The sequence below is a fragment of the Eupeodes corollae genome, chromosome 1, assembly GCF_945859685.1.
Source record: "Eupeodes corollae chromosome 1, idEupCoro1.1, whole genome shotgun sequence".
In the NCBI taxonomy this organism is placed as follows: Eukaryota; Metazoa; Arthropoda; class Insecta; order Diptera; family Syrphidae; genus Eupeodes; species Eupeodes corollae.
In genome coordinates, this window is record NC_079147.1 from 104,215,787 (window position 1) to 104,241,436 (window position 25,650).

Genomic DNA, 25,650 nt, shown 5'->3' on the forward strand with positions numbered 1-25,650 from the left:
TAGTTTTTCAAGGAAACTTAAGACATCTTTTATTAACAAGTTTAAATAAAAAAAAAAAAATACAAATAACAAGTTCGAAAAGTTTCTGCATATTTCCGTCAAACCGAAGAAGGGTTTGTAGTGTTAAGAATTAAATGATATCAACTCGAAGTTATCAGCAATTATTATATCTAGAGTAGGCCAATGCATAGCTAAATAGGGGGGATCTGATCATAAATCGGCTAAAAGTCCATATCAGTAATACCCGGGGCATGATGGTTGGTGCGTTGGACTGTCATGCCAGAGGTCTAGGGTTCGATCCCTGCCTATGCCTTCTATAGTTTTTTTTTCACGGGTACTGCCTCTTGTAATTAATTGGCAAATTCTTCAAGAGTAACTCTTGTCATGAAAAGTGCTTTCTCAAATTAACCGTTCGGATTCGGCATATAAACTGTAGGTCCAATCCATTTCTGAAAACATTACTCGCACACTGGAATGCTCTCAACCATAGTTGGTTATTGGGTCCTAGTTCTCAACGGACTGTTGCGACCCCTAATTTATTTATTTATAACAGTCCATATCTAGTATGTCAATACTTCGACCAGTTATTCTATGATTTTATTGCATTTATTTGCTACTTAATTTGACTCGGGAAAATCATATTCAATGCTGTTTGTGGGGTCCTAAAACGGGAGAAAATGTTTTTATTTGTCAATTAAAAATATCGCTTAATAACTAATGAGGATATTTGTTTAGATAAATTCATTCTAGGTTAGGTTAAATTGGCTGTCCGTGATGAAGTAGGACATACTAAGTCCAGTTTAATTAATGGCCCATTGTGATACATGAATCTTAAGGCTTTCTTCTAAGCTTAATGAAACCAGTTTGAGTCCCTCACCAAACTTCAAAGACTAAGTAGTATTTGGGATCATTTAGATCGTTATAGACGAATTCTCCTAGGTAATTCTGCCATTTTTAAGCTAGAGCAAGGCATGTATAGAGGAGGTGAAGAACTGTTTCTTCTTCTTCCTCGTCCATACAGATGCTGCAAAAGTCATTTGAGAATACACCTAGCCGCATGCCTTTTTTTCCTATTACACAGTGCCCGGTCTTGACACGTATTGTCGAGCTTATTTTGTGTCCGAACCCAAGTCCAACATACTTTTTTTAAATTCATTTTTTATTAATTCATTCTTAAAACCTATCTTAAAGCTAGACAAAAATTCATTAAACTAGCCTAATTGACCAAAGCTTACAAATTACTTACTGGTCCCATACGGACACTCTAAGTTAAATAATAATTCTTATTTCTAATGCCTTTGGACATTAAGATCTATTTTACTACAACTCAATTTTATTTATTTTTTTATTAGAAAATTAAAACAAAAACTAATTTTAATATCTTTTTTTATTTTCACTTAAAAACTAATCAAAAAAAGTCCTTAATATAAAACACAAACCTAACTTAAACTACCTGTTTTACCTATAAACTACTTAGAACTAAAACGACCCCAGAAGCAAATCTAACTATCTGTCATTTTTTTATATTTACAATATTTTATGTTCTAATTTTTTTGTGTATCACCATGTCTATTCTACTTAAAACTAAACTATAAAACAGGTAGGTAAGCCGACCAAGGCTTATAACCCCATCCCGACTATCCACTATCAAGTGCTAATTGAAGCCACCAAAACTGGTTCTTCTGCTTCACCCTCTCAGTTCGGTCCCGTTCGGACACAGTCCTACTGAACCCTTGCTCCGCCTTGTGCCATGTCGTACCGATTGTTCAGGAGTCACCTATCCACGGTTCGTCGTATGACGTGGTAGACTAGCGGAACTGCCAATCTACTAGACTACCTACGAGATCGCTGGTGTAAATGCTAAAGAGAAAAGGTAATTAGGAATGTTGTGGTAGAAGTAACAATGCCACTTTTAAGGTAAAGACCCTCTAACCATACTGTATCAAAGGCCTTTTGCAAATGAACTAGAACAGCACCTGTGCATTGTTGTTTAGATTTATTCCATTGGATATCAGAAACAAGTTTAGACGCAGCTTGAATTGTGTCATGACCCGCCTTGAACCAGAACTGCTTATCCGGAATTATTTTGTTGTCCGCAACCCACTTAGTCAGAGCCCTATTGATGATCTTCTCGAAAAGTTTGCTGATACCCGGAAGAAGACTTATCGACCGATAGTAAATGTCTTAGTACAACGTTAGATATACAATCGAAACCTGCTGACTTTTTGTTTTTTATTGGATTGAAGATGAGCTGAAGCTTAACCTTCGTCACTAACAAGGACAGTCCAACTTATAGATTAAGTCTTTTATAACTAACTTTAAATCCTGCAAAAAGTCTTTTTATTTTTCAGAGGTACAGTGGACTTGTAGTAGTGAAGGCAGATCATGGAAGATTTGATCATCCATCGATGAGTTGTAATTTTAAAACAAAACACCAAATGAATAAACTTAAATACAGACAATTGCCAAATCATACAATTTTTTCACATCTTTCAAATATCTTACAATTGTATCGATCTACAATATTGTTCGAAAATATTGTCAGACACGTTAACGTCAGCTGAATTCAAACTTTGAACTTTATTCACAATGAATCTTTCTAACCATCAATACAATTATGATATTAAATAAAATAAGACAATGAGAAACAGACAATTTTGTATTGAAGGATTTTAAAGCACTGAGTGATCTGGTTAAGTAAGGTTAGGTTGACGTGGCGCATTTAGAATCCACACCCTTAGGCCAAAAGAAAAGGCCCATTGTGATACCCCATGAATCTAGATAATTACTTTTTACTAGTCGAACCATTTCGAGCTTTTTATAAAGCGAAGGAGATATTTGATATCCTTCTTAGCTAGTTCACTGGGATTATCAAAAGAGTAGTCCCCCAGATGAAGTTTGCGTCTTAATGAAAGAGCAGGCAAGTGCAAAGAAGGTGAGAGATTGTTTCCTCTTCTTCTTCGTCTATACAGCTCCTGCAGAAGTCATTTGAGGCTACACCAATTCGTATTGCGTGTCTGCCTATAAGACATTGTCCCGTAAGGACACCTATTATGGAGCTAAAATGAAGTCTGCTTTGAGATAACAAGTCTTTAGAGTGGTTTAGGTCGAGTGAAGGCCATATGAGTTTTGTGGCTGCGCATGTTGGTAAATTGTGCCACCTAGAGTTTGCTATCGCAACAGCTGTTTCCTTTAGAAGAAGATTACATGTTGCTATCGGTATACCTATCTTCTCCCTTTCAGGTGCAATAGGCATAACGGTTCCATTTTGAGCGAGTTCATCGGCTCTACAATTTCCGTGATGTCTCTGTGGCCCGGCACCCAACAGAGGTGAATGTTAAATTGCTGCGCCATCTCCATAAGAGATGATCGACAATCCAGGGCCGTTTGAGATTTGCTTGAGACACCATCAAGAGACTTAATAGTAGCAGAAGATGCGGATATCAGAAGTTGATATCACGTTTATACTTAGCTAGGAGAGAACCTCTTTGATCGCTAAAATGTCCGCTTGGAAGACGCTACAATGATTAGGATCTTGGATCCATCTGTATAAAAATGAATGCTTTTGTTATCCAGGAGTTTTTTGTCTTCGAATTCATCTCTGGATGGAATGGATACCTGAAAGTTTTTTTTCAAATATTGGTTTAGGAATAGTGTAGTCTATGTACTTTGGTATAGAACCAAAGAGGTTCAAAATGATGGAGTGCCTCACATTCTTGTTGGTCCATTGAGATGAGGCGTCGAGTCTTATCGCTGTACTCGCTGCCACTTGTTTATTGAAGATGTCGAGGGGTGTCAGATGGAGGAGAGTGTCTAACGCTGCTGAGGGTATGGTTCTCAATGCCCCGATTATGAGAAATCCAGTGCATTGGACTCTGCTGAGTTTGTTGTAGTATGTGACTTTATCCAGTGCAGTCCACCACACTGCAACCCTGTACATAAGTATTGGTTGGATGACCAATGTGTGTAAGCAGTAGGTTAAGCAAGGTTGAAAACCCCATTTGCTTCCAATAGCTTTCTTGCAAAGGAAAAGAGCTGCTGTAGCTTTTTTAACTCTTTCCTGTATATTAGATTTCCAACGAAATTTTTGTCCAATATCAGACGAAGATATTTGGCTTCATTGGCAAAAACCAGTGGTACACCTTTTATTGAAGGATGTACAATCAATGGGATCTTGTATTCCCTTGTGAAAAGGATGAGATCTGTTTTTTTAAATATTAATACTAAGTCCGCAGTGATCAGCCCATCTAGTGAGCATATTGAGTGCATTTTGAAGGATACTCCGTTAACGACTGAGCTATTTTTAGAAATTGGGCCCTCAACCTGGCTGATCAACGGCACGGGTCGTATAACACCTTAGATCCAGCCCAATTGGGAAGTTGAAGGGAGGGATATGTTTGGAAAAGGAGAGACGAACAGTAACTAAGCCATAAGCCTCCCAAAAAGGAAACAAGGTATTGACAGACAGTAATGCACTATACAGTCTGGGAACAAGGAGCCATCAGCCAGCATAATAGCACAAATCCGATGTAGGAGGAGGTAAGGATTGGGAAGGGGAGGGGCGAGCGAGCTTTGGTTTCAGGGCTCTTCTGGAGAAATAATTACCGAGAATCATTAACCTCACTCAACTTGACAAGTTCGACGCTCAGGTAGAAGACTGACTGAACTGACAATATGAAATTTTGAAGACGATCTTAATAATTTTCAGAAGTTCCTCCTTCGTAAACTTCAATCATGATGAGAATATTTTGTTCATATAGAAATTTTTATCAATGATTAAAAGCTGTGTTCATTGTAAAAATTTAAAGTATCGTGTAAGATTTGCATTTGCATTTTTGACCACTTTACACATTTCATTCATTCGCTAAAAATCATTAGAAGCTGAAAGATCTTTGTATTCTCAAAATTAACTTGATTAAAAAAATGATCACTATCAGCAGGAAAACCCGGCTATAAAGTGAAATGGAATTGCAAAAATGAACTTGGGCTGGTCTTAATAACTGATAACCTCTGGAAACTGAAGATCGAGTTTGTACTGTTCAAGGTAAAGGTAAAACAAATGTTCATAGGTAAAAGCTAAAGAGGAAGCTGGTAAACTCCTACGAAGTTTAAGGCTTTCGTATGTCTAGTGACGAACAGATGGAGGATGTATTTTGCTACGAAGAAATACTCACAACAACCGAAATGACTGAAGTATTATTTGATAACCAAATAATATATAAATTGACATCTTTTTATGAACAAACTTTAATTCTTATGAAATTTAAATTTTCCAAACAAAAAACAGATGTATACAATAATCCTTCAACCTTGTATTCAAAGATGCACATAAACAAAATCTTTGTATATATATATATTCAAATATATTACAAAGACAAAATGTATTTGCGATTTTCTTCGGTCCTAACTGGAATCATTGTGTAACAGGGGTATAGAGGAAATAATTTAATAAAGCAGGTTCATGTAACGCTGCCCCTAGTATTAAAAAAAAACTACGCCACCTACCGTCGAGCACTATTAACTACCACTTAAAAAGTGACGCCTCTTGTGCAGTGTACAAGTTTTTCCATTTCTAATTCAGCGACGCCATTTTGAAAGTGTAGAAAAATTTATTTCCAATCGCAAAAGTCTGTTGCAACTTTATCAAAATATTTTCCCTCAAAAATCATCACAAAATTAATAAAAAATTACTTTAAAATTTCCATAAATCAATTCTGCATGCCGTAGTAAATAAATTAGAATTCTAAATCAAAGCAAAGTGTGTGTTTTCGCGCTAAAATCCAAAACGAAAATTCTTCGCTTCTCCGCGTTTGGGCGCCAATTATACTTTTATACTAAGAAATTCCGTGTACCGTGTCCCAGTTCCAGAGCATTAACCCCCTTCGAGCAGCCAGCAGCAACGAGAACCGAGTACCGAGCATTGAAAAATTAAATTAAAAAGAAAATCCCACAATTCCACAAGACTTCATGAACATTTACGAATCAGGGTCTGCAAAAAGACCCAAGCAATGCAGATAATCAGTGCGCTTAGGAATAAATTTAATTTTTTCTCATATAATTTATTTTTGCAAAAGAAGAACAACCGCCGCGACGATTGCACCAGAAAGAGTCAGCTCGTAGCTTTCATCTATCACCAGCCATCAAAAAAGAAAAGAAAATTTCCAAAATCTATAACTAATTAGAAAATATGTAATTTGTAAAAATAAAATAATTGTTTGTTGTTTTAAAATCAAAAATCAAAAAATCGTAAAAAGTTTTTAAAAAAAGCGGAATAACAAATACCTTAATTTTTATGTTGACTAATTTATTTTGTTTTAAAATAAAATACTTAGTTTGATTGTTGTAAAGCGAATAAGAAGAAGAAGCAGTAACAGAAAGGAAGCACAATGTTTTACGCCCATATTGTGCTGGCGAAGAAGGGGCCGTTGGCCAGAATTTGGTTGGCGGCCCATTGGGACAAGAAACTGACCAAGGCTCATGTGTTCGAGACGAACATTGAGCAATCGGTTGATGGAATCATGCAGCCCAAGGTGAAGCTGGCGCTTCGGACGTCTGGTCATTTGCTATTGGGAGTTGTGCGCATCTATTCGCGCAAAGCTAAGTACCTGCTGGCGGACTGCAACGAGGCGTTCGTCAAAATTAAGGTAATTTAATTATTTTGATTTCATAAGTTTTTTTTAAATATTTTATATCTATTTTGTTAATTAGAGAATATCTTGGGCTTAAGTTATGACATGTGTAAAATGTTGTACAATTTTGCATTACCAAAGAATTGTTTGTTGTTTTTTTTTTTTGCGTGTTCGTTAAAGTCCCTGATTTTGCTCTTGTTCTGAAATTGCCTTATATCAAAAATCAATGCACAATTATGCTTTTGTTTTTTATGGAATCGAAGATCTCTTGCGTCTCATCTTTAATCTCCCCATTCTGGCGTTTATCAGGTAGAACTACTGGCTGTTAACGTAGTCCTCTCTTGGTCTATAACATTAGACATAAAAGCACCTTTTCAAACAGTCAATTCTTTAGCGTTAGGTAAAAAAGTCTTAGTCAAAAAATTGCATTTTAGGTTTCTGGTTTTGTGTATCGGCCTTGTTTGTCTCCTTCTTTTAATACTTATAACTTTAGTCTAGAAAAACTGTTTCAAATCGCCTCTATGACCAGTTTCTGACTTAAGTCCTTTTTGCATAAGGTGAACAAATGTACAAAGACCTTAAAATTGTTGGGTTCGGGCCCTACAAATCCCATGAACTACCCTTTCTTTGCTAGCAAAAAATTCTAACATTGTTATACGCTTGATTGTATTAAAATATGACACGATAGAGAAAGCGAACCATAGATGGACGAACACCAACCTTTCACTAAAATTCATAAAAGACTAACATTTTCTTCACCATAGTTTCCCAGCTTATTCCTCTTCGGACCTGATTGCCGAAGTATATCGAGTTTAAGTTTGTCAATATTCCATATACTTCATAAATGTAGCGTCTTTGGAAAAGTCTTTTCTCACATGCGGGACCAACAACTCCCCAAATGCAAAGGAGTACCGTAAACTAAGCGCTTAAGCCTCGACAAAAGAAAAGCAGCAATGAGGAAGAGCTTGAAGACACTACTCACATAACATTACATTACACACTACTCAGCACATAAATGTACAGAGTATAGATCCCAGCACCTTGAGCGACTAGACTATGTAAGGTATTAACAACACAAGACAGAAGGACAGAACAGAAAGAACAACAGACAGAAAGAACAGCACGCGGTAGGTTTCGAGACGGTCCACCATCTGTCTACTAAGCACGTTCACTGATTCTTGATTTCGGTGATCGATGGGAACCGAAGCTTTATCAGCGACTAGGCCGTTGCCTTATACACTACCCACTTTTGTTGCCACTTCCTTGTACTGTGCCATAGGAAATATCCATTCTTAGGTAGATAATTCTTCAATGATCTTGAATAAAGACCTTTCAGCAAACAGTCTTTTAGGCTTAATAGAATCCTCTCAAAGGCTGAAAAATGACAACTTGCAGATAGCATTAATGTTAACAATACTCCAGGGTACCTATCACATTGGTCTAATTGTAGCGTTAACTTCATCTATTGCATAGCACATTCAACTAACCTAACTTAAAGCTCGAGACCATGGGTATGTACAGCAGTAGTTTAGAAATTATTCTGTGCATAAAAAGCCTTAAAATCCCATTGTAAGCTCTGTTAGATTTAATTAGGCCTCTGTGCATTAATCCTATGTTATTGGCTGCTATTATTGAGTTAAACTGTGGGTCCCACGAAAATATTAACATTCGCTCGTCCCTTACTTGCTTCTCAATTCTTTCAATAAATTACTAGCACCTAGATTCAAAAGTTGTCGAGTATTTTTGTAAAGAAAAAAGTATACTTTAGCCAATTGGCTAAATAATGCTGAATGTCTTATTAACTTTCCAAATTTCTGTTAAATTTCCTATTTTTAAACAAAATATTTGGTTAAATCTCAATTGAAATGTTAAATCTCTTATGAAAAAAGCTAATTTCTCTTAAAGCCTGATAAAATTCTGAATGATTTAAGAAAAAAAAGACTCAAATTTCTCTTCAACATAGTGTCAAAGCTTATTCCTCTTCGGACCTGCCCACTGAAGTATATCGAGCTTAATTTTGTTAACATTGCATACACTTCCACTAACAACTCTCCAAAATGCGTTTTTCTTCTGAACGCGTCTAATCTAATTGGGGACCGTAAACTAAGCTCTTAAGCCTCGAGGTTGTAGCGATGAAGAAGAGCGTAAATACACTAATCATCGCTACCTTGCACTCTGTAATACGAGTCATACATTTTTAAGTAGATAATGTGAATGCAAATCTTTTAGGCTTTATGAACCCTGTTAACCCATACAGGTTTGGGTTTGTACAGCAGTAGCCTTAATAGATATTGTAAGCTCTTTAAGATTTATTTTATTTGATGCTATTATTGAATTAAATAAGGTTTTTTTGGTTCTCAGTTCTTTAAATAAATTGCTAACACCTAGAGTCAAAAGTTGTTGAGTATTTCTTTAAGAAACAAGTGTACTTTAGCCAATTGGATAAATAATGCTGAATTATTTTGCCTCAGGATCTTACCAAAATTTCCGTCAAATTCCCTATTTTTAAACAAAGTATTTGGTTTTATCTGAATGAAAATAATGAATCATTTATGAAAAAAAACAAATAACTGTAATTGTTACTCAAGAGCACAACGAAAAGTTCTCACATATGTTATAACTGTTAATTTCTCTTTAAGCCTTTTACAATTCTGAATGATTGAAGAACATTTTCAAAGTCCGAATTGTTGATTTTCTATGATATAAATAATGAGCCTTTAAGATTTCAATATATAAAGCAAAAAAAGAAGTAAAACTTAACGGTATACTTTCTTAAAGTTGCTAACAAAATAACTATCAGTTGCTTCATTTCTCGTTACAAGTGCAATTGATCTGTTTGCCCTAGATCTTATTTTTTGTTCTCAGTTTATTTATCACTAATTAACTTTATAAAATCTGGTAAATTTCATTAAACAAATAATTTAATAGTCTTTATTACACTGTTTAATTGGTAAGGATTTGTTTAAAGAAAATTATTTAGAATAGACTTTTTCTTTATTATATCACAGAATATCGTTGTGAGGCCATCCTCATTACGAACTTTAATGGATAAGGTTATAGGAAGGAATTCAAAATATTGCGAATAATTAAGACTTGTCCGTTATAAACAATGGCTAGTGAAATAACATATCGATCAATTTTTGATGTTTGATATACAGTCTCAAGCTCTAATAGATTTAATGCAACTAGAGATCATATTTTACGACAGTGTGGTGATGTAATTTTACCTGTTGCAGCACTTTAAGAGATAACCGTACAAATTATAGGTTTGTGTCAAAAATTGGTGTCAAAAGGGACAACATTGGCCGTCACGATTTTTGCAGTACAATAGTTTATGGCTTCAAAATTGCCATCAATTTTTTTTACATTGTGACTGATGCGATTACAAGAACCTCTCAAAATAGTGAAAATAATAATCCAGGAAGACCACAAAAAGATTTCAATTCATGTAGTTATTATTCTAAGATACGTAAGGTTGATGATCTTATCAAAAACAAAAGTCGAGAAAAACTATCCTTGGCTACGGAAATGAAATTAAGAAGCGAGGGTAAAAAAGAATCGGCTTTAATTGTGAGACAATTGTCTACTGCTTTTCCTCCAAGAGGTACACATTTTAAAAAAGCACATGAGCTGTCAAAATTATCTGCAAATTATAGCTGATGCAGATCTTTCAACACACCAGTATAAAATTTTGCGTTAGCATTCCGAAGCACAACATTTCAAATTCTACCCAGCTAAAAAATAAAGTTCAGAATGCCAAAAAATTATGTTATCCGTCTGGTATTGTTATAACAGAAAAAGCAACCGAAATAAACCTTCAATCCTTACTCGACCACACTATCATTCGTCTTTGTGAAGTTCAAAAGGACGTTTTTCAAGCTTTGAACTTAGCGCAAAACTCAGCTATAAAAACTATCATAAAATGGGGATGTGATGGAGCTGAACAATCTAGGTACCGATAAGAATTTTCTGAAGAGCAAAACACGGATGAATGCTTATTCAGCATATCAATGGTTTCTATACAAATGTACTGTGGCAATGACGATCTAAAAAATATAACTTGGCAAAACCCTTCATCATCTTCGACTAGACATTGTCGTCCTATTAAATTTATATTTGCTAAGGAATCAGCTCATGTAATAACTAAGAAAGTAACGCTTATTGATAACCAATGGTCAGATCTCTCTCCAACAAAAGTGACAATTTTTAATACAGAAGTATCTGTTGAATGCATAGTTATATTATGCATGATTAACCGAGAAGTCTGTAACGCTGTTTCATCTTGTGCTATTTGTGTGGAGCAAGGCCCAGTGAAATGAATAATCCTAAATGCATTGCAGAAAAGTCCGTGAATACCAACTTCCTCTCTTTTGGACTATTCCCACTTTTGTCATGGATACGAATTTTCGAATATTTGCTCCACATTTCTTACAGATTAGAAATTAAAAAATGGCAAATGCGTGGCCTAGAGAGCAAGCAAAAACTTTCAGAAAAAAAGGAAATTTGTGCAGGACAGGCTAAGAAGGGAGTTGGGCCTACTAATCGATATGCCAAAACTGCGAACCGGCAACACGAACGATGGCAACAAGGCTCGTAAATTTTGTGGGAATGCTGAAATATCTTCCGAGATATCTGGTGTCAGTTAAGAGCTTATCAAGGGTGTTCATATTATACTAGAGAGCCTGAACTATTGAAAAGTTCCATGAATACGCCAAAAAACACGTGAACTATATCTTGCACAATATTCTTGGTATTCAATGCCTGTTAGCTTGCACAAAGAAAGATATAATAGCATCATCTATTGTTCGGATTGGCCAGCTCTCTGAAGAGGCACAATAGGCGCGTAACAAACACAACAGGAAATGCAGAGAATAATTCACAAGGAAAACTTCAAGGATTGATATCAATACTGATTTGCTGCATAGGCTTCTTTTTACGTCTGATCCCCTTATAACAAGCTTGCAAGCACCTCCAATGACACAAAAAACAGGTTTACTGGAGAAGTACTGGAGCTTTTAGACGATATCACTTCTCTGCAACAATATACCCAAACTGTTCAAGGCCAGGCTAACATTTCGTCAGATATGTCGAATTCAGAATATTTATAATATTGTTGATCGTAATCTTATCCTTGCTTTTGAAATTTATTTAGGTTATCAATAATTGAGATTTAAAAAAAAACACCAGAGACGGTCTGAATCGTAAATGAGAGTCTAAGTAAAACATAAAAGATTTCACATTCAGGAGTTCTTCAAGACTTAAAAAAAAAAAAACAAAATAAGAGAAAAAGAAATATCTCAAAGGGTTCTTCCATAAGTCATAAAATTGCTTACATGTTCTAGAATAAATGGAAGTGCATTGCTATCTTTTCTTCCATAATTTTTCAAATCTCCTTGTGGACCAAAAACCCTTCGAGCGTGAGTACTACAGCTTGAATTATAACAAAAAGTCAACTGCCGACTTACTGCAGCTGAAATTTAAAAAAAAAATAATAACAGTTGTACCTACTTCAAAAAAAGCCCTAATTCTTTTTGTACAATTTCTTTATATACCTTAAAAGTGTTTTTGTTCACACGTTGTTGCTGATTTTGTAGAGGAATGTAGGTAGGTATAATTTCTTGTAACGGACCTTTGGATATATCCCAGAAAAAGACATAGGTTCGAACATTATGTCAATAGATTGCAATAACTTGAATGAATGGAAAGAAAAAAACACATTTTTCAAAAACGAACAGATGGCAAACAGGATATTTTGAAAACAAAAAAGAAAAACAAACTCAAAATTGAAACGTTCATCCCTTAATGGTTCTGTGTCAGAGGCATAACAGTGACCTTTTCTAATTAGAATTTTCTCTGCCATTTAGGTTAAAGGATATTACATACATATATTTTTGAAATTATTGTTCCTAAACAAACAATAAACGGAATGTTATGAAGTTTCTTATCGAAAGAATTTTTTTTTGTTTTGATACCTACTTTATCGCTACTTAACTCATCCAGGAATTGTTTTCCAATATTATTCTTATTATCTTCATTTTGGATATTTTTGGTGGGTAACAACGTCATTGACCCAGCGAATCTTAAAACATTTAAAATTACAGACTACAACTTAACGTGTATTCTATAACTATCCCACTTAAAAAACAGATCGTATGTACTTTACAAAAGTTTCCTTGCATTTTCTAAGAATTCAGTAAAATTGAATGCTACAGATAACTTGGTTAACTTTATCGTTTATTGGTCAGCAAATTAATGTGTTGTAGCCCTTGTTATCTATCACTGCATTAAGCTTTTTTGCAATTAATTCACCAGTTTTGTGGTGGTTTAAGAAGATATCTTGTTTCACTCACCCGGAATAACTTTCTAATAGTCATATCTATGGGAAATGTACTTCCGTATCTTCCTGTCTAGCATCCTGTCATAGATTTTTGATGACATTCATATCCAGTGACTGTGCTGGCCATTTCATTATAAGAGTGCAGTTTCATATCAATCAGGACTGCACAATATAATATCTGCTTTAGATCGTTGTCTTGGTAATATCGAACACAATTGCGTATGCCTAACTTCTCCGTGTTTTGGACTCGCCTGAGAAAATAACAGAATGTTTCTTAACGAAGCTAAGACGAGTTTAATTTTTTACAAACGGCTATTTTCAAGCAACTCGACTATGAAAGTTATATACCCCTATTATCATCGGCGAGTCGAACGTTGAGAGTGAGAAATTTGTATTACCGTTGGCGAATTGGAAATAGTTGATTCGACTTAAATGTCATAAAGTTTTCGAAGATTGATCTCACTCTATTATCTTTATCAATTGTTCGTTGATTTGAACGTCATTCGTGTTATTTTTAATCGAACGATGTGTGAGAAAAGGTCGAAGCTTATGTAAAAGGAATGTCGGAAAATGTAACTCATTTGGGCCCCTATTTGCGCTGGAAAAGAATGGCACAGGGTAATGTGAATTTTAAAAAAAACTGTTATTCATTCAACAGGTTCGGCTGGATTATATGTAAGCTTAAAATCAAAAGAAAACTTGCGATGAATAAAGCGGAAGTGGTGGGGGTAAATACTCTCAAGTTTCCTTAACTTCTTTGGACTAAGCTGTGGTTGAGCTGCTTGAACTTGATCAAGCTGTAAGGCAAGAAGGTACGTGCCTTGGTTCATCTAGCCAAATTTCAGAGGACTTATTAATCGGCTTACAAGACATTAAAGGGCTCAATGAAAAAGACTGGTAAAGCCGATAAAGCGTAATGCATTTTCCTTACATTTAAAAGACAGCGAAATCGACTCTTAAGAACGTCAATAGCCTTTTCTATTATATTTCTGCGTTTAAACTGTATCCTTTTCTGTTAGGATACTGATGACGCAACTCAATCGGAGCAACGATCCTTATATATGTTCCGTCAACACATACAATTACACGCAACTTCTTTTAATGCTAAGGAAACCGATTATTGTGACAGCTCTAAGGCAAAATCATTTCCTACGCTGCTCTGATATATTCCACTAGCAAAAAATCTAAGGGCACAATCTCTATGTTAGTATAACAGGGATTGAAGAGGTGCTTGCATTTTTAAATTGGCCTTCCAACTTGTAATACGAAAGCAAACGCTTCCTTATTCAGTCGAAAATATGATCTGAAGCTTAAGGAATTAATTAGAATTAAAAGAACTTCCAGCAAAAAATATTTTGTTTACTTACAAATGATTAGGGAGTTCCAAGACATTAGACTAGTCCTGAATATTCTTGCGCAGTCGAAGCATTCTAACTTTTTTCTGTAATTTTCGTTTGCTCCAAAAATCTAATCTATGCTGCTTATCATTTTGGTTTATTTTGTAATATTATTAAATATGAAAATTATCAATTAATCAACAGTCAACATGAGTTGACGTTTATTTTTTTTTTATTTTTTATTCGAACTCGAATTGTAAAGTTCGCCAACCGAAGTATGTCGAATTTGTAAGTTCGCTAATGAAAACATCTCACTTCGAACGTTCGATTCTCCAATCATGATAGGGGTACTAATTATGAAGCACGCGGTGTATTGTTTTGGGCACTGCACAACTTAGCACAGTCCTCAAGCACTTGAGACACTATCATTGGACCGATAACTTTGCGCTGCACTTTTCGAATTATTCTGCGATCATCTGCTAGAGTGAATATTTTATTCGGCGCACTTCTCCTTTTGTATTCCAAACGATTTTCATGGACAAATCTATTTCTAATCTCATGTTGACGGCAATTTTTCGCCGCGAAAGACCTTTTTAAAAATGGTTTATGACAAGTTTTTGGTGTTCAATCTTAGTTCTTGGACCCATTTCAAAATATTATTTATGCAAGGAAATTTTGTAAATATCTCAAAAATAATAAGGACAATTATTTTAAAAACTGTTAACTTCTTGCCTTCTACCGTTCAAAGATACTTTTTTTTTTTTTTTTATATAATTTGCAGGCACTCAAGGGGTTATTAGTACCCTTTATATGTTTATATTTAAACACAGTGCGAGTATTAGGAAAATAGGGAAGGATTACAAAGGTGCACATTGGTCTTAAAGTTCTGAACATCAAAATGGGAGGGAAAAACAGAGTTGGCTAAAGCATTCCACATTCTCGATGTGCGATTTAAGAAAGAATCTCTATACTTGACAGTACGCCCGAAATTGAGCTCAAGGGTAAACTGATGAGCATTCCTGGAAGTGCGAGTATTACGGCTGAATGGTTTAAGGGGTGGAATGCAACTGGCTAGTTCAACAGAATATTGTTTGTAAAAATATCGATAAAACAACGAAAGGCGTGAAACATTGCGGCGGTGTTCTAGCGATGTAAATGTTTCAATTATAGTTCTATCGCCTATCATTTTTAAAGCCCTTTTTTGTATTCTATCCAAGAGATTTAAACTTGTTTTGGGGGCACCTGCCACTGCCACCACTGAGCTTTAAATTTTCAAAAATTGATCTACAATTTGACCTATGTATGTATGTATGTGTTTATAGCTAGTTCAATTGATTTAGTTTAATTGCTTCCTCAATTTCTACTGAAATTCTTTCATTATGCAATTTAATGGGAATACAAAAATAGCTCCTATAATTTTTCCTTTTTTGCCTTTAAATATTGACTTACCTATCATATCAATATGGCAATTAAAACTCGATGTTTAAGATTCTACTTCTAAGGTTTCGTTATTCTCAGAAACCAAGGGGTTTTTAAGAGCTTATAAACTTTTAATAATAATCCAGACAGAAATATTGTTGAAATGAATTTTGTAGATTACAATCTGGTAGATCACCAAATTGATTTTTCAATTAATTGATGCAAGTTATATGATAAATTTAGCAAGTTATATGACAAGTTGCAGCGTCTTTTTGGTAATGTCTTTGTTTAGGTGTAATTTTTGGAAACAAAATATTTTTAAGTCAGGATAGGTCCATAGTACTCGCCATTCGCAATCACAACATCTCTTTGAGAACAGTAAATTTGAATGGATGTAATGGATAGTAATTATGTATTTAACAGCTTCAGGTTTGTCTTTACCAATTACATCATTTACAGTAAACTAGACGAAGTGCTTGGTAAATCGTTAATAAAACGAGAGACATCTTGTTTTATTTGTAACATTTCGCAGATAGTTCAAGGAGAATCAGCCTTAACCCTTCACTATTCTGTTTTTATTAATTTGGCTGCTAAACAACAATACAATTCTTTTCTTAGCACCACATTTGATTGAAAAGTAGATGCATTAAATTCGACGACTGGGAAAAATAATACATGCCACATAATGTAAACAATGCATTGATACTTGTTTTAAAGATGCAACACAGAATTTTCCCACAGTACCCCCTGGGATAATGTTGCATCGGTAGCAAGAGTTCAACCCTTAAAATTGAAAAATTATCAAGATTTCGCACCATAAGAAAGAATATGACCTTTGAATGCTGTATGCTGCATTCAAGCAAGCACCTTCAATAAAAAAAAGACAATTAAAGCGTAATTGCGGCTAGGTAGCCTATTTTGTACCCTTTGAATCTCCCTATAAAATGTGCAAGACTGGTTATGTCTGAATAGAATTCAACTACGATCAATAGTTCCTAGAATTTCTAGTTATGTCTTCAGTAATAAAGCTTATGTTAAGGATATTAAGGATATCAAGTACTTTAAAATTTTTGATACTATGCGATTTGGACATTAGTGGAACTATTGTTCTCTCATTTATGTAGACGGAACAGGAGATGTGGTCATAGAAATTAAGTTCTATAGTATCTGTGGGCAGGACATCTATCTCACATAAGGAAAGGCGAAGCAGCTTAGAAAGTCTTTCTTACCTCATTTCTCCATATAAGATACTAGCGTGGATAGGTTTGGCGTGAGGTCTTGTGATCAAGATAGGTATATCACGTTTTTCAATAATGACTTGAAAACTTGTTTTTGTTTTAAATAAGTCGCAAACTACTATTTTAAATATTTTAAATTTTTATTATCGGCTTCAAATACACTCAAAACATTTATAAATGAAACTCGACTTCCGTCTTTTGGCCACCGCGGGAACGTTTTGAGCGGTCGATTTGTGTCAGCTTGATCTTGTAAAGTGCAGATCAAGATCCTTACGCAGCTATGTCTAAATATTGAGAACGACGTGAAATTGAGTGGTTAGGGGCTACGGAGGCCTACACAATAAATATTTTATTGGCGAAAATTACGACCGAAAATTGGAGTTAACGCTCTTAAGGTTAAAGTCACCGAATCCGAGTTTTGGTTGCTTGTTGGTGTACCTTAAATGGTCTATCTTCTTAGTCCAATTTTGGCATACTCTTTCCAACATTTCGGCCGGTATCTCAAAATAGTCTAAAGGCGTTAAATCGCACGGTCTAGGCAGCCAATTGAAAAAAATCGATCTGTGTGTGCAGTGAATGGTGATTGGCTTCAGGCTGTTGCTGATTTTGAAGTTTTATTAGAAACTTTTACGTCTCATTTACCAATTCTGGTGAATGCAAACTTATTGCATGAAACACATAGCCCATGCTTAGAAAAAAAATCAAGGCTATGTTCTTTTGTCAAAGGCGTTGACTCAAGAAAAAATGTAAATGTTCTTGTTTCCAAAAGGATTATACTAAGAACAATAAAATTATCTCAAATTGAACTAAGTTGTAGTTCAATGCTTTGTTTTAAAAGAAAGACAGGTTAGTTTTGCAAAAACTTTATAATATTTATTATCGAAGAGCTAAGTTATAGTCTATTCAACAAAACTGATCGCTTAAAAGGTGTAAGGATTCAAAGAATATTTGGCACAATATTAGGGAGTTGGGTGGAAACAATCGTATGTCTTCAAGTGTATTATAAGCTGAAGTTCTGGCATCCCATTTCCGATCCTTGTTGACATGTCAAGATGACTTGCACTCGTTTTATTACGTTTGCCCAGACACATTCGATAATTTGCTTAATTCTGTAATAGTCCTTGATGAACTGGAACTTGCTCTTTTTAACATAATGTTTTTCATGAGTCCCCAGGAATTAATATAACAACAACTTTTACGATTCCGCTTGCATTACCATGAGCTTTAATTAAGCTGTTATATTTTCAATATTTAAGAAAGGTGATGCTAGCTTACCTAAGAATTACAGAGGCATTTCAATATTAAATTCCATTAGAAAAGTATTTGCTAGAATCCTATACAAAAGACTTATCAATTGGTTAGAATCAAACTATCGCTTAAGTATGTTTCTAACTGGTTTTCGTGAGGGCTTTTCAACGGTTGACCATATTTTTGCTTTATCTAGTATTGCTAACAAATTTATCTAAAAGAAAAAGAAGATGTGTGCTTGCTTCTCTCTAGCTACAAATCAATAGGGTCCAAACGTGCTGCAATATCTGGGACCTTAAAATAAACTCAGAGAAAACAAAGATAATTGTATTTGAGGCACGGAGTTGTAGAAGGTTGATAGAAGAAAGGTGGTTCCTTAACAACCAACCTATTGAAATAGTACAGGAATTCAAATATCTAGGAGTGTTGATGTCTGCTAACAGTAGCTTCAATAAACATGTTCAACGTAAGAGTAAAGAAGCTAAAGTAGCTTTCAACATAATGTGGCCAACTTTCTTCTCAAACAAAAATATAGACTTAGGATCTAAATACCGAGTTTTCCAAGCAACCATCAACATTTGCTTGTCTTACGGTATTCAAGTTTTTGGGGATCACACTTATTTTGACGAATTTGAGATGATACAACGCCTCTTTTTCAAAAGATTATTTCGGTTACCTAATTTGACTCCATCCTATGCAATTTATGTGTATGTGTTTATATTAAAAATTTTAAATTGCATGCAGATTTTATAACAAGAGATTTTCTAACCAAGTTCGAATCTTCACACATCTATCAAGAAGGTTTTTTTGCGAACAGAAGCATCGCCATTTAAGGAATGGATTTAACTTGCCTGATTGCATAATGTTTCTCTGAAAACTGAATGAGTTTAGCATAGATAACTGGCAAGATATCTTTTCGAGTGCTTTCCCAAAAGTTGATGAAAATATATATCTTCAACATTTAAATAAAGCATCATCATCATCGTCAACAAGAGAAAAATATAGAAATCTAAGCCACTCTTTAAATTCTAATGCGACAAATTATTTCAATAATAGACTGCGAGAGCTATAGGTACAATTTTCAGAGCAGGGGTTGAAATGTTGAACTTGAACGCTTGCAAATTTAATAATTTGCAAGCGTTGTTCGTTTATTAGACAATTCATGGTTAAATTATAGACCAAACTGAAGATGTTTGATAGTGAATACGATACGCTCAAGTATAAGTATTGCAAGGTCTTCCAGCTCTAGGAATAGCAACGACAGCTCCTTGTTGAAGAAATCGTGCCACCAGTGCCATAATCATATGCACACAACATGGGTTTCGAACATTAAAATGACTCCGATAACCTCTTTGGGTAAACAATTCGATTGATACAATTTAATTAGTTTGGTCCTCTCTAAACGCTGTTGTTCATTTAAGTAAATCTCCCAAGATCGTTTGAGAAGCAGGCGTCAAAGAAGAACGCTCTCATCAATTAATTGTATTTTGACCAAGTACTTTTTAACCTTAAGATCAATAGTGTCCCTTCTTAACCTGCATGAAGTTATATTCTAACAGCTCTTCGTTTTAGTTTTATTCTCTATTGAACTTAAGTTATTAAGGTAGTAGGTCTTCATGGGTGTCACAACTAGTACTGTTTGTATGCCAAGCTAAATCCGATCGCAACTTACAACTAACCTATCCTTATTGTGATCATATCTTTGAGAGCATAATGGATTCACAGAGATTGAAGTGATCTGCATATTGGCTGTTGCTGATGCATTACGCATTCAAACGTCTTACTCAGCTTACAGTGGTCGGTGACTAGGCTCAGCACTTGGGGTTACACATTCTGTTTCTTTAGCTTTAATTTTACTTTTTTGAACTTATCTAAGTTTCTTCCTCATGCATATCAGTGAAATCTTATTACAATCTTTTCACCTTCTCAAAGTTTCATACACAAGCTCAAAGGTCATTGCTCCTGTCCTTTCTTTCAATGATTAATCGCTTTAAACTTCAATTCCACTAAACTTCAATTATTTGATATTCTAGATGGCATTCCGCCCTGGTATGGTGGATTTGCCAGAAGGACATCGCGAGGCGGCTGTAAATGCGATTACATTACCCGAAGTGTTCCACGATTTTGATACGGCCCTCCCAGAACTCAATGACATCGATATTGAAGCTCAATTTTCCATCAACCAATCCCGAGCCGATGAAATCACTATGCGAGAAGACTACGGAAGCATGTCGATGTCTCTGCATGATGATGGATTTGGCGATATGGGTTTCGATGCAGATACACCGGATCTTGTCCGCGATGGAATGGATCCAAATATTGACGTAAGTATTTATTTTTTAAAAAAGAATTTTAACAAAATAATAAACTTATTTTTTGCTCCTTATAATAATAGGAACACTTATTTGCTGAAGAACTCGGAAAGGATATTGATCAGACTAAAGAAACATTGCCTGGATCTTCGCGGGATATTGTTGACGACATAAATGACCCGAATTTGGATGGTGATGGCTTTGGCGATGAATTTGGACGTGAGTTTATTTGTTTGTAGTATGATTTTAATCCCCTAGTTTGTTGTATGCCTTCAAAATTAGAAAATCTCAATACTTTTGTAAACATGAAAATTTTTCAGAACCAGCTGTTGGACTTTTTGAAGGAGATCTATTCGGAGAGCCAGCATTACCGGCACCAGCCGAAGCAAGTGTTAATCTACCCGCCAACGAAGATAACTCCGACGATGATATGGATGATCATTTCGACACGGGGGCACCATCGCCGATGCCAAGTTCAATTGGATCGCGACCGCCATCAGTGTTGGGACAAGACAATGTGAGGGCGCCATCGACGACGCAACATCAACAACCAACTTCGCCTCATCATGAGCACCAAGATGAGAATGAGCACCAACCCGAACCGGATCTTGAATCTGAGAACCCAGAAGCAAATGGTGTTGAACAATCCACCCTTCTGCACAACGAAGAAGAGAGTTTCGCTTTGGCACCCGTGGATGCATCAGCATACCGAGGTGTAACCAAAGCCAAAAGGAAACGAAAACTCATTGTTGATGAGGTAAAGAATATTTCTGGGGAAGAGATGAAAGCTCAATTGGCGAATACATCGGACATTGTCACAACATTAGATCTGGCGCCCCCGACGAAGAGGTGGTGAATCATCTGTGAATTATTTATGGAATGAAGTTAACCTTGCTAATGTGCATTCTATTTCTTTTCCCCCATTTCTAGGTTAATGTACTGGAAGGAAACGGGCGGTGTTGAGAAGCTGTTTTCCTTGCCCTCACGTGATATCCCTGCTAGAGGGCTTTTCGCTAACTACACGAGGCATATTGTGTCACGATTGGGAGTGTTGGAGGACTTCTCTATGCTTGGACCAGCGGATCTGTTGGCCTTAGACCAAATCCAACAGGAACACGAATCACCGACGACGGCGGCGAGTAAACGTGGACGCAAACGCAAGGGAGCCATTCAGGCTGAAGTCGTTGCAGCGCCCACACTCATGCCACCACCTCCTCCTGCGATTGTGCCTGCTGACGAGACACTAACCCACAGTTTGGCCGAACCAGATTTGGTGCGAGATGCCGAACTTAACCCACGTGTGTCCGCAGTGTCCCTAGAATTCAACCAAAACGATTCGTTAATGCCTCCGCCTCCGACGCCCGGATTCGATTCGCTCCGAAGCCCCGGCCATATGTTCCCCATGCCAGAGCTGAGTGGATTGGATCCTATGACGCCGTTGGGTGGAGTTCCAATGACGCCTGGCAATTTACCGCATGGCATTGTCGACATCCACGACGATTTCCATCACAGTGGTCTGACTCCGGCCGACTTGCACCATGGTGGCATGACGCCGCATCACTCGAGTATGGAGAATATTGACGCTTTACCAAACCTGCCAGTCGACCAAGTCTCGTCGATATTGAACGAGGCCGAAAACATGCCCGATACTTCAACAGACAATGTTGCAGATAATATGGCAGACAACATGGCTGACAACTTGGATCTGGGTGATTTGACGTTGGTTGCACCAGCGAATAAATCAGCCGACTTGGCGTCTGAATGGAATACAGATTATGAATTCCCACAATCTGTTGGTGTTCATGTAAGTAAAGAGAGAGAGAGAGTCAAGCTTAAACTTGCTCAAATATGATTGTAATAACTTTTTGTTATTTATTTTTAGCAACCTGGTGATGAGCAAATGGAAAATGAAACCGATGAACAGTTCGAGGAACGAGTTTTGAACAAAAGAGCTGCACAAATGTTCGTCCAAGTTCGCAGTCGTTTACAAAAGAATGATACTCTCATGTTGTCCGATATGACACACAGAAATACAAGAAAACAGGTAATAACTTTTTTTTTATGACAAATGAAACAACCACTACAATTATATTTATAAAATTTGTGTTTATTAAAAGGCTGCACAAAAGTTCTACTCCCTCCTGGTACTTAAGAAATTCCGTGCTTTAAGCATCACCCAATCGGAACCATATGCCGACATCTTAGTTGAAAAGGGACCCATGTTTGATAATCCAAAACTGTAAAAAGCAAACAAACAAAAAGAAAAACAAACACAACCATTTTTATTAGGTTTTCTTTTTTATTGTTCTTTTTATGTTAAGCATATAAATTAAGATTAGACTTTTAAGAAGAAACAAAAAACACTAACTGTAAGTTGTTACCTATGATTAAAACAAAACAAAAACAAAAACAAAAAACAAAACTAAAGTCAATCAAATGACACAGTGAAAATTACCTGCATGATGAGATTGTACCAGTATATAAAACAGAAAACAGACACAAAAATCAAATCTAGTTTGCATGTAAGGGAAATTTTTGTAAATCAAATTTACACATTTTTATGTAAATATCTTTAAAAAAAAATAACTTAAAAATTATGAGTAATATGTAAAAAAAAAAGAAAATAAAACAAACGTAAATATTATGATAAAACACAAAATAAAATTTCTAAAAATCTAAAAACAAACAAACAAAACAAATTAAAAAATTAAGTACTGATAGCTTTGTCGCTTTGTGTTAGTTCAGACATTCAAATGAAAGTAAAATGCTAACTTATTTTTATTGGTTAATCCATTTAGTCGTTAAAGCTGAAAGTTAATGGATATGACTTTGTACAGGGTCCGGCAGCGAGGTATGGAAGATTTGAAACAAATTATTACACTCTCATTTTTTCATCATTCGTTTTCATTTTTGTCAAAACACTACTGCAGACGTTGCCGTTGTGAAAAGTCCAACATACTACTCTGAAGCATTTGATGTCGAACTGCACGATTATCTTGGGTTATTGTCTCACTTAAGGCTTCGAGTGTACGTGGTTTGTTTAGGTATAAGTACTCGTGCTTTGAGAAAGACATCCGCTGATCAAGGGGGCTATTCCATATCTTCTTACAATGAAATCAGATTTCCAGAGATTGTTGCTCTTTAAAAAACTCATTGTTGCTCTTGTACGTCAAGTCGGTCCATCTTGTTGAAACCACACAGTTTTCAAGTTGATACGTCATCTTCTTAGTTCTAGCAAAACAAAAATCTCGCAGTATCTGTAAGTAACGATCTATATTGACAGTGACAGTCAGACCAATTTCTCGAAAAAAATACGGACCAATAAAGTTTCGATTAATGCCACATCAAACTGTAACTTTGGGACTGTGAAGAGGTCGTTCATGGAGCTCTTGTGGGTTTTCAGAGGCCCAATAAAGAAGTATTGCTAATTAATACTCCTGAGGCTTGATTATGAGCTTCGCGAGGGATCGTTTTCAATTCGACCTTTCAAATTCGACTTGCGTCGTATTTCCTTATTAAAGTATTCGCGGCTAACTTACATTCGTTGATTAGTCGAATTCAAAACGAAGAAGGCGAAAGCGAAAGCAATAATTGAAAAATGACAAACTCTCTAGCAAAACAATCCGCCGCGAATCCCATAATCAGGCCCCTGATAAATGCGATTGGCCTTCGTGGCTTAGTATTCCAACAGTGTCATTCGTCAAGATTTCCAACATTGCGTCTTAAAATCTTATCCGTCTGCGTAGTCCTTTTGCTGCAATTTTTGGATAACCTTCATCTTTTTCCATCCAAAATAAAAAATGGCATCTCGCAACGAAGTCGATACTACCCGTACTCATCACAACATACGGTTTCCCCCACCTGTCTTGACACCCTGTTCAAATCTTCCATAACTCGCTTCCCTGTATATTTTGCCTTTGAGATGGTATCAAATTTAAGCTCGAGTAGGGCTCAAAAAAATAAATGCCAAGTATTTTTTAAATCAATTTTGAGATATTTGAGCTTGAAGTTATAACTATTCATGCATAATTTTTGTAGCTCGAACTGACAAAAATGTTCAACTTATTAAAATTGGAAAATATTTGACAAGCTTTTATTTGCTTCACATTTCAAATGTGTACACACACTGGTATTCATAGCAAAGTGGGTCATATCCTTTCAGAATTTCCATATCTCTGAAAACAAAATTCGGTATTTAAGTTTGTTCGCCATTTAATCGAGTAAAAAAGTGTAGGGATCCAGGGTCCAGCACGTAACTTAAAATGATCGAGTTGTCGAAATACAATCTAGAATGTAGTTTTTTGAAGTTAATGAACTCGATCCTATCAAGTTACGTGCTGAAACTTTAAGCCTTTAGCGATATAAACTTGGGGTTAGGGTCTTTTATATTTTGATTTATATATTTTTATTTGTATTAGCGACAGAACACCACTTTTTAAAAATGGTGCTCTATCATTTCCTCCCAAACCCCAAACAAATATTATTATTATTGTTATTATTATTATTATTAAAAAAGAAATCGATGCGTCTGCTATTTGAGTGGAACTGGTTAAGTGGTTTGAGATGAATTACAAACAAATATCAAATCGTTGTGTGCAAGGTTATGCTCAATTATGATAGCTGAACTATTCAACGAAGTTAATGATTGTGTTTGCAATACGAAGAATATTTACAAGACGCTTATAAAAAGGTACATTTTCTCATTTCGGGAAGAATACAAAAACGAATACATCTGCAAAGAAAGTCAAATTAGTTGAAACCACTTGATAATATCACGTCAAAGGTGTTTAAGGAATCCAATCCTTGAGGTGAAACTAGGAAAAAGTGATAAGAAGTTGCCACATGTAGCCTTATCACCAATTCCATCGTAATAGGAAACGTTTAAGAATCCCGTGAAGACTATTACCAAATACTTTCGTAGTGGACAATCTTATTTAGTTTTGCACTACGAACGGATTTCGTGATAGGGTTTTTCGGTATTTGTAGAAGTTTCCGATTAGGATGGAATTTGTGATAGTCCTGATTATCTTTAAGTTAAATGACTCACAGAGGTTTATTGATGCTTGAACAATTTTGAACGGAAATTTTCAAAAGGTCCCAGCAAAATATCGAAACCAATGATCGTCTTTT

General features: G+C 35.7%; 1 protein-coding gene across 2 annotated transcripts; it reads left to right on the plus strand.

Moving 5' to 3' along the window:
• The first annotated feature begins 5,586 nt into the window (after positions 1–5,586).
• Positions 5,587–25,024, plus strand: LOC129943362 (double-strand-break repair protein rad21 homolog). 2 transcript variants are annotated; one of them, XM_056052744.1, is made up of 7 exons: positions 5,587–6,644; positions 20,242–20,532; positions 20,604–20,739; positions 20,841–21,372; positions 21,451–22,324; positions 22,403–22,564; positions 22,638–25,024. In XM_056052744.1, the coding sequence occupies exons 1-7, from the start codon at positions 6,387–6,389 to the stop codon at positions 22,761–22,763; spliced, it is 2,379 nt and encodes a 792-aa protein (XP_055908719.1). In that variant the 5' UTR covers positions 5,587–6,386; the 3' UTR covers positions 22,764–25,024. The 2 variants fall into 2 exon arrangements, with proteins under 2 accessions (XP_055908719.1, XP_055908720.1); XM_056052745.1 differs by having other exon boundaries at positions 20,841–21,369.
• Positions 25,025–25,650: the final 626 nt, after the last annotated feature.